This window comes from Cydia pomonella, chromosome 10 (genome assembly GCF_033807575.1).
Source record: "Cydia pomonella isolate Wapato2018A chromosome 10, ilCydPomo1, whole genome shotgun sequence".
Lineage (NCBI taxonomy): Eukaryota > Metazoa > Arthropoda > Insecta > Lepidoptera > Tortricidae > Cydia > Cydia pomonella.
Window position 1 is genome coordinate 11095984 of NC_084712.1, and position 10193 is coordinate 11106176.

The 10193-nt window shown below is 48.9% G+C and overlaps 1 protein-coding gene across 2 annotated transcripts in view; it reads left to right on the forward strand.

The window, feature by feature from the left end:
* LOC133522079 (uncharacterized) overlaps nucleotides 1–10193 on the forward strand; it is a 32699-nt gene that overhangs the window by 18028 nt on the left and 4478 nt on the right. Inside the window, exons 5-8 of one of the 2 annotated variants that reach the window (XR_009799994.1) lie at nucleotides 1504–1634; nucleotides 5608–5742; nucleotides 6128–7268; nucleotides 7887–8042. Coding sequence is in view for 1 of the 2 variants with exons in the window: in XM_061857282.1 (XP_061713266.1) it covers nucleotides 1504–1634; nucleotides 5608–5742; nucleotides 6128–6362; nucleotides 7887–8038 (653 nt within the window). In the remaining variant the exon portion in view is untranslated. Of the gene's footprint in view, nucleotides 1–1503; nucleotides 1635–5607; nucleotides 5743–6127; nucleotides 7269–7886; nucleotides 8043–10193 lie in introns of those variants that run through there. The other variant, XM_061857282.1, reaches the window with a different exon arrangement.

Genomic DNA, 10193 nt, shown 5'->3' on the forward strand with positions numbered 1-10193 from the left:
TTTTCAATAACTTTCTCGTTAATAGGAGCGACTTTAAAGCTGCTTCTGACATATTCGTTCCTTACTTTATCCATTAAAGTGACGCCCGTTGACTTTGTTGAGTAGTGGCCCAGCATTCGGAACCAGGGAGTATGGCGGGTCTAATCGCGGTCTTATATATATAGTTTTCCTTTTACCCTCAGTGGTATTTTAACATCGCACATTACTCCCGTGAACTGTCTCCATTTTAACCATCCCGCAGATCTTCTATGCTCGATTGTCAACCTACATAAGCTTAGTTATTATTATTACGATCCTATTGTGTCCCACTGCGTCTTTGCCATCTCTACCTATTCCCATTAGACTCGGTTTCCTCATACACACAGTTTGTACATTCGAGTCTTTAGAACAGGGTGAAACTTTAAAAAGCGGCCTTTCGTGACTGTTATACACCCTTAACATTGAATTGTAGCGGTAAACAAAAGAAGTACATCACATCAATCACAGGACTTGTGATGTAATGTCAATTAGTTATGCTAACGCTAAGTAGTTTAGAACGAAGGTTTGTGCGTTAGGTCGTACCTGTTGACCTGGTATTATTATTTAGAAATATTTTCTTTAGTTTTGAGCAAAATCTTACAAACAATTACGCTGCTGTCGCATTCATCGCATTACAAACATACGACAAAGTCACGTGTAGATATTACTTCTCCAAAGTACGTGTACTTGCCGCCTGTAGTAATTATTTAACAAATTATCTATTAACAGTTTTGAATGATTCACGGTTAGTTTCACTAGACTTAAATCGACCGGGATATGGACCATGATTACCCGGAAACAAGATGCATGTAATTGCGTCGAAATATCGGGAGCTCAAAAACAATATAAATGGTGATCACGGCCCATATCCCGGTCGATTTAAGTCTAATGAAATTATCTATTGTCTAAAAAAATTGCTGCCGTAAAACAGTATTGGCCTCTAAACCGAGAATACGTCACCATATTGCAACTCTTAATTTGGCAACGTCTGATATACTGGACAAAATCATTGATTTTCTTTTTGTATTTTTCTTAACCAGAATCATTGATACTATTGAGCGCCGAAGAGGTTACAACTCACGACTTTCCGTGTTTTCTGCTAAATTTTTAATACTGAAGCAGACCCACCGTCTTACTAGCAATATCTGGGCCGATTCAGCAACTCACGTAAAGAGTAGGTTTCTGGCCTTATAGTCCTCTTCAACCTAGCGATTTCCCGGCCTAGCGCCAGGGTCCGCTTTCCTACTCAATCTTCTCCACTTTGCCCGTTCTTCGGCATTCTCAGGTGTGAGATTGGTTTTTTCCATGTCCGCTATCACGACGTCCAGCCAGCGCTTCTTAGGCCTACCGCGGCCGCGTGATCTAGGGCCTTGGACAATGAGGTCGAGGCTTCCATTTCCAACGTAGTCTACCGGTCCGGGATTCCGGCCTTATAGTAGCTAGCTTTATTCAAACTTTATTAAAGATGGTTTCATATATCTACAGGTCGCGGTGGAGAAGCAACCCAGCTACTGAAACGGCTCATCAACAGCAAGCACCTCGGGATGACAGTGTCACCTTTGCGGGCGTCCACGTCGCCCATGCCGCTGCCAGTGCCCAACGGCACGCATTCACCGGTTAGTAAAAGCACAATACTTTTCGATGTTCACCATGCACATCAGCACATCACATAATGCTATTGGGCTAGTCTAGTTGCATCTCATTCCCCGATAGATAAATCGAAAGTAATTTCAATAATAAACCACGCATTTACGCAATTACGTGACCATTTTCATGTTATGGAATTATGGATAACGCGTTATTTTAGTTACGCGAAGAATCAGATATCGCTATTTTTAGGGTTTCGTACCAAAAAGGTACAAAACGAACACTTATGGTCCGACTCTGACCGTCTGTCCGTCCGTCCGTCTGTCACATTGCTAAATATCTAGAGAACTACTTAAGCTATCGATTTGATAGAAGACACAATTTCTATTTAATAAATCTGAAAGAATGAAGTATAAAGAGTAGGTAAGTTGACCGTGACGTCACTGTTTTGTTTTCCATATAGATTCCATAGAGGCTAATCGTTTTGACAGTTCAAAAAAAGAAACACTAACCAGTCAACTAAGCTATTGGTGCTTCGAATTTGGCAGCTGACGTTGGAAGCGGGCGGTGTACGGCCCCGCACATTTAACACTGGTTGTCAAAAATTTACATTCAATAATCCAGTTACCACAAAACATAGGGGGTTATTCCCACTAGTTACCACCAAGTTGTTACCAGTAGTAACTACTGGGAATTTTTTCCCACCTTTTACCAGTAGTAACTACTGAGATTTTTTTTCCACTAGTTACCACCAACTTGGTTTGGTGGTAACTACTGAGAATTTTTTTTCGTACGTATATGTACCCACTTTTTTACAGAAATAAATAAATTGCTTTGTTTTAGAATATATTTCATGCTATTCGTGCACTATGTAAATAATGTGTATTATGATTGCTTGTGTTTCTCTATGTAAGTGAATTGTTACAACTTGTTGTGACTTATTACATAAAATTGGTTTCCGTGTCCCCCGTAGAAATGAACGTAGTTGTCGCAGTAAGGCATTATTTAGCATTTTTAACAGCAGAACGAAATACGCACAGCATTCATATATTGGGCGCGCATGTAGGCAGTACAATGAAAAATGTATGGACGCAGATTTGTTTTGCAATTCATTAGGCCTCTTTAAAAGAGCAGTATATTCTTTTCTAAAATAACGGTGAAAAGTTGCAGCAACCTGATAATAGGTACCTGTGATTTAAGTATTTTCTCAGTTCTCTACATATATATATATATATTTTATATAAATTTACGCTTTTGTTATGTACGCTATAAGTTTACACTATTATTATTTTTTCAATTGTACATCGAATAATTTAAAATTAGGAAACTATAGGTCTATAACGAAATCAATCCATAGCTATTAGCTAAGTTGCTCATATGTTTATTTTAAGACTGTTTGTTTCTCAATAAAAAAAAAAAATTTGTAATATTCTGTTGGAGAACTAAATTCTAATTTAAGGATAATTTTATCCAAACGTTAATTTCTCTCAATTTTTTTTTTCATTTGCACCGGTTTTAATATTTTTGATTATATTTAAGGCAATTTACTGAAACACTAATCGACTCAAATCGACGAAACACTCTATATTTATAGTATACTACTTCTATTGTTTTATTAGTATTGAACTCTAACAACATTTTGGTGGTAACTACTGGGAAAAAAAAACCAGTAGTTACCACTTACCTACCACCAAGCCGAGTTGGTGGTAACTAGTGGGATTTTTTTTCCCAGTAGTTACCAGTGGTAAAAGGTGGGGAAAAAATCCCAGTAGTGACCACTGGTAACAACTTGGTGGTAACTAGTAGGAATAACCCAACATTGGGCGCCGAACAGCACCGTCGTCTTCTGCTGAGAAATTAAGGCGCATTTTTTTCTTAAACTTACAACTGTTATACTATCAATAACTTATAGTATTAGCAAAGAGAATTTGAAATAGAGATGGAATGTCAAAGAAAATTTTGTAGCCACGGTAAATTTACTGCCATCTTTCGACACATGTTTAAAAATTTTAGAACGCCATTTGACGTTGATCCTTATTCTTTCACTGATATGTGTTAAATTGGTAAATATCAAAAAGTGGCGCCATCTAATAGATCAACGCCAAAGGTATGGCGGCGTCGTTTCGAGTGATGGCGCCATAACCTTTAGCCGATGCCCGGTAAGATGGCGCCACTTTATAAATATATAACAAATTTAACACATATCTGTGAAAGAATAAGGATAAAAGTCAAATGGCGTTCTAAAATTTTAAAACAATGTGTGTCGAAAGATGGCAGCAAATTTACTGTGGCTACAAAATTTTCTTTGACAATCCGCCTCTATTTAAAAATTGCTTTGGTATCAGGTCGTAAAATTAAACATGATGTGAAAGCTCACGTCTTACCAATGGTTTTATCAGTGTTGGTAAGAAATTGCAATGTTATTGAATTGCTCTATATTTGTAATAATAGTTTAGGTTAAATAAAATAATGGGGTTTCCCAATTTGGGGGGAGTGAAATTACTTTCGAACTCATGAAGAATCCATTGTGTAAGTAAAATAATAAACAACGAACAAACGAAACATGACAACTTTCACCTATCGACATACATACTATTCCGTGCGCTCTCAGAGTTTAAAGATAGGTACTTCAATCACAAACAACACTCAAATATATAAAAATAGCGATTTTCCACCACAAAACCACTGATATGTGAACCAAATCATACATTATCCTGTTTTGTTAGAATACAAAATGCACTCTAGGTATACAACAAATTTCACTGCAAAGTAATAAGCACCACACGACTCTGACTGGGTTATTTAAATGACTAACTCTTCTACACCGCGGCCTCACGACGAGATGACAACATGAATTAGGTCTTTTATTGTCTCCACGTATCTTATGGTAATGGCCTTATGGTACTTGAGTTTTCCTTGTAACTATTGTTCGGTACTGCCTGGGTAAACTCTTTCATCTTATAAGACCTTCTTGACATTGAAAACGGCATTATAATATTTCCTCTTGACAATTCCATTCCATCATAGGTAACGCAATACTTATTTTATGTAATCACCTAATGTTACATCGAAACTTGTTTTGGTGAATAATGAAAGTAATGAATGACGTATTAACCATGTTATTAAAAACGACCGTGTTAACGAACGATTTTGTTAAATATAGAAGATAAAAACGAATTAGGAAAGATTGAACCCCGGGTTCTATGGAATACTTCCGGTGATTTCTATTATAACGCCACTTTGACGCCGTTTCATGGTGGCCCAAAAAGAAATTAGAACTTTGTTTTTATCCTTATCGGGTTATCTTTAAGACATTACTGACATGATAATTAGAATAATTACCTTCCTCATAGATTTTATCCTTAAATCGTTAACACACAAACATATTGCGTAGGAAACATTTTTATTTAATGTTTACATTGAACATTTCTAACCGTTTCACGAATGCTGCTGGCGCCATATTTTACGTTAAGTAATGAATTCCTCGATTGTAGGTATATGGTAGAAATAATTGTATAGTGCATTACTATAGAGGCCGGGATACGAAGGGTTGCTGGCCAAGTAGAACGGATACGAATACGCGGCCGGCAAGTCCCGTTTCTTGCCGAGATTTGTATAATACTTTTCTCAAACTTGCAACGAAATAATAATAAAAATATGACGATGATGATGATTGTTTCATGTCCTTCTCACACTTGCAAATAAATAAAAATATAACGATGATGATTGTTACATGACCTTCTCAAACTTGCAACGAAATAAAAATAAAAATATGACGACGATGATGATGATTGTTTCATGTTCTAAAGTGTGTGTGTGTGTGTGTGGGGTATTAAACGGAAACACATTTTTCCCTTTTAATAATCCCCAAGTAATAATAAAAAACAAATAAAAAAGAAAGATGAGACAAAAGGCCCACAGTGCTATCTGAAAATAGCGTCAGACATGACAAACGACATTTGCGAATGTAGTAGAACATAGTTAAATAATGCGTTGTTGTAGAACGGTGAATGGCAGTCTCGAGCAGCGGGGCCCGCCGGCACGGCGCGCAGGAAGCAGAGCTTCCCGGCGCGCGCGCAGCCCGCTGCCGCGCCCGCGCACAGCGACGCGCCGCACTGGCCCGCCGCGCCCGACAACGTGAGTACTGGCTGTCGTGGGGTGGGCTCCTGTTGCAGGTGCCGATGCGCGGCGAGGTATTGGCCCGCGCGCCCGATAAAAAAAAAATCAAATTGTTTATTTCTTTTTAAAACCATGACAAAAATTACAATGGCTGGTGTCTCCTTGTAAGTTATTTACAAAATAACCTGTGCTAGGATTACTACGTTATTGTGCGATTACTACGTTAGTTAGGATGTTCCCGTTAATCCCGGCAAACCAACGGGCTATTCTGTAAATTATTTGACCTCTAGCATAGTTTCCTGGGTCTAATCGTTCTTTATTTTCTCATTTTTTTTTAAATTACTGCTCTTTATTTTTATGCCTAGATTATTTAACAGTTCTTAACTCTCAAACAACATTTCAGCAAGAGGCATCAGACACGTCAACGGGTTCCCGCTCCGCGCCGCGCGTCGAGCTCTCGTGCAGCAACTGCGGCACGCACACGACCACGATATGGCGGCGAGACGCGCGCGGCGAGATGGTGTGCAACGCGTGCGGGCTGTACTACAAGCTGCACGGCGTGCCGCGTCCCACCGCCATGCGCCGCGACACCATACACACGCGCCGCCGCCGCCCGCGCCACGACAAGCAGCGCAACAGTACGTACCCACGTCACTAGTGAACACGAGATGGTGTGCAACGCGTGCGGGCTGTACTACAAGCTGCACGGCGTGCCGCGCCCCACCGCCATGCGCCGCGACACCATACACACGCGCCGCCGCCGCCCGCGCCACGACAAGCAGCGCAACAGTACGTACCCACGTCACTAGTGAACACGAGATGGTGTGCAACGCGTGCGGGCTGTACTACAAGCTGCACGGCGTGCCGCGCCCCACCGCCATGCGCCGCGACACCATACACACGCGCCGCCGCCGCCCGCGCCACGACAAGCAGCGCAACAGTACGTACCCACGTCACTAGTGAACACGAGATGGTGTGCAACGCGTGCGGGCTGTACTACAAGCTGCACGGCGTGCCGCGCCCCACCGCCATGCGCCGCGACACCATACACACGCGCCGCCGCCGCCCGCGCCACGACAAGCAGCGCAACAGTACGTACCCACGTCACTAGTGAACACGAGATGGTGTGCAACGCGTGCGGGCTGTACTACAAGCTGCACGGCGTGCCGCGCCCCACCGCCATGCGCCGCGACACCATACACACGCGCCGCCGCCGCCCGCGCCACGACAAGCAGCGCAACAGTACGTACCCACGTCACTAGTGAACACGAGATGGTGTGCAACGCGTGCGGGCTGTACTACAAGCTGCACGGCGTGCCGCGCCCCACCGCCATGCGCCGCGACACCATACACACGCGCCGCCGCCGCCCGCGCCACGACAAGCAGCGCAACAGTACGTACCCACGTCACTAGTGAACACGAGATGGTGTGCAACGCGTGCGGGCTGTACTACAAGCTGCACGGCGTGCCGCGCCCCACCGCCATGCGCCGCGACACCATACACACGCGCCGCCGCCGCCCGCGCCACGACAAGCAGCGCAACAGTACGTACCCACGTCACTAGTGAACACGAGATGGTGTGCAACGCGTGCGGGCTGTACTACAAGCTGCACGGCGTGCCGCGCCCCACCGCCATGCGCCGCGACACCATACACACGCGCCGCCGCTGCCCGCGCCACGACAAGCAGCGGCGCAACAGTACATATCCGTACTGTTTAACGTTAAGCTGTAGGTACACCCTACACGGTTTCAATTCAGAATTATTTTAGCCCCTTTATTCTCAGCTACTTCTTCCCTTATTTTAATGAATAGAATCAGGCGTTACCGCGTCTGCCCTAGAAGCAAAGTAATATTTTTTGTTGTAATTCCCTTATTTTAATCACTTTATTCCCAGCACTTTGAAGAACCCTTTTTAATCCAAATTAGATGGCAAGCAAACATACGGCCTGCCTAATGATACTTGTTCACTTCCTTTTTTCCTTCGTGTTTGATTTTTTTGATTAATTTATTTTTGTTTAATTAATGTATTTACACGACGGTGAGACTGCGAAGAACTTTTCTGCCGGCTGGAAATTGTGACGGTGGGAGTTAAAGGGTTATTTAGAATTTAGATACCGACGTGATCTTTTTATATGTCAGTAACCCATATTGATTGTATGCAGAATCCCGACGCGGAGCCAACACCTGCTCGGAGCCGGCGGAGGCGGCGGCGGCGGGCGAGGGCGCGCCCGAGGAGGCGGTGCTGGCGGCGCTGCGCCGGCAGCTGCAGCCGCACCTGCTGGCCGCGCTGCACGCGCAGAACACGCGCCCGCAGGTAACACTACTGTCTATATAAACACAACTGATCCAACACCTGCTCGGAGCCGGCGGAGGCGGCGGCGGCGGGCGAGGGCGCGCCCGAGGAGGCGGTGCTGGCGGCGCTGCGCCGGCAGCTGCAGCCGCACCTGCTGGCCGCGCTGCACGCGCAGAACACGCGCCCGCAGGTAACACTACTGTCTATATAAACACAACTGATCCAACACCTGCTCGGAGCCGGCGGAGGCGGCGGCGGCGGGCGAGGGCGCGCCCGAGGAGGCGGTGCTGGCGGCGCTGCGCCGGCAGCTGCAGCCGCACCTGCTGGCCGCGCTGCACGCGCAGAACACGCGCCCGCAGGTAACACTACTGTCTATATAAACACAACTGATCCAACACCTGCTCGGAGCCGGCGGAGGCGGCGGCGGCGGGCGAGGGCGCGCCCGAGGAGGCGGTGCTGGCGGCGCTGCGCCGGCAGCTGCAGCCGCACCTGCTGGCCGCGCTGCACGCGCAGAACACGCGCCCGCAGGTAACACTACTGTCTATATAAACACAACTGATCCAACACCTGCTCGGAGCCGGCGGAGGCGGCGGCGGCGGGCGAGGGCGCGCCCGAGGAGGCGGTGCTGGCGGCGCTGCGCCGGCAGCTGCAGCCGCACCTGCTGGCCGCGCTGCACGCGCAGAACACGCGCCCGCAGGTAACACTACTGTCTATATAAACACAACTGATCCAACACCTGCTCGGAGCCGGCGGAGGCGGCGGCGGCGGGCGAGGGCGCGCCCGAGGAGGCGGTGCTGGCGGCGCTGCGCCGGCAGCTGCAGCCGCACCTGCTGGCCGCGCTGCACGCGCAGAACACGCGCCCGCAGGTAACACTACTGTCTATATAAACACAACTGATCCAACACCTGCTCGGAGCCGGCGGAGGCGGCGGCGGCGGGCGAGGGCGCGCCCGAGGAGGCGGTGCTGGCGGCGCTGCGCCGGCAGCTGCAGCCGCACCTGCTGGCCGCGCTGCACGCGCAGAACACGCGCCCGCAGGTAACACTACTGTCTATATAAACACAACTGATCCAACACCTGCTCGGAGCCGGCGGAGGCGGCGGCGGCGGGCGAGGGCGCGCCCGAGGAGGCGGTGCTGGCGGCGCTGCGCCGGCAGCTGCAGCCGCACCTGCTGGCCGCGCTGCACGCGCAGAACACGCGCCCGCAGGTAACACTACTGTCTATATAAACACAACTGATCCAACACCTGCTCGGAGCCGGCGGAGGCGGCGGCGGCGGGCGAGGGCGCGCCCGAGGAGGCGGTGCTGGCGGCGCTGCGCCGGCAGCTGCAGCCGCACCTGCTGGCCGCGCTGCACGCGCAGAACACGCGCCCGCAGGTAACACTACTGTCTATATAAACACAACTGATCCAACACCTGCTCGGAGCCGGCGGAGGCGGCGGCGGCGGGCGAGGGCGCGCCCGAGGAGGCGGTGCTGGCGGCGCTGCGCCGGCAGCTGCAGCCGCACCTGCTGGCCGCGCTGCACGCGCAGAACACGCGCCCGCAGGTAACACTACTGTCTATATAAACACAACTGATCCAACACCTGCTCGGAGCCGGCGGAGGCGGCGGCGGCGGGCGAGGGCGCGCCCGAGGAGGCGGTGCTGGCGGCGCTGCGCCGGCAGCTGCAGCCGCACCTGCTGGCCGCGCTGCACGCGCAGAACACGCGCCCGCAGGTAACACTACTGTCTATATAAACACAACTGATCCAACACCTGCTCGGAGCCGGCGGAGGCGGCGGCGGCGGGCGAGGGCGCGCCCGAGGAGGCGGTGCTGGCGGCGCTGCGCCGGCAGCTGCAGCCGCACCTGCTGGCCGCGCTGCACGCGCAGAACACGCGCCCGCAGGTAACACTACTGTCTATATAAACACAACTGATCCAACACCTGCTCGGAGCCGGCGGAGGCGGCGGCGGCGGGCGAGGGCGCGCCCGAGGAGGCGGTGCTGGCGGCGCTGCGCCGGCAGCTGCAGCCGCACCTGCTGGCCGCGCTGCACGCGCAGAACACGCGCCCGCAGGTAACACTACTGTTACAGACAACTCTTAGGGCCACTTGCACCATCCCACTAACCCGGAGTTAACCGGTTAAACCTGGAGTTACCTTGGTTACTAGTACAATTTGACACTGGGTTAACGGTTTAATCA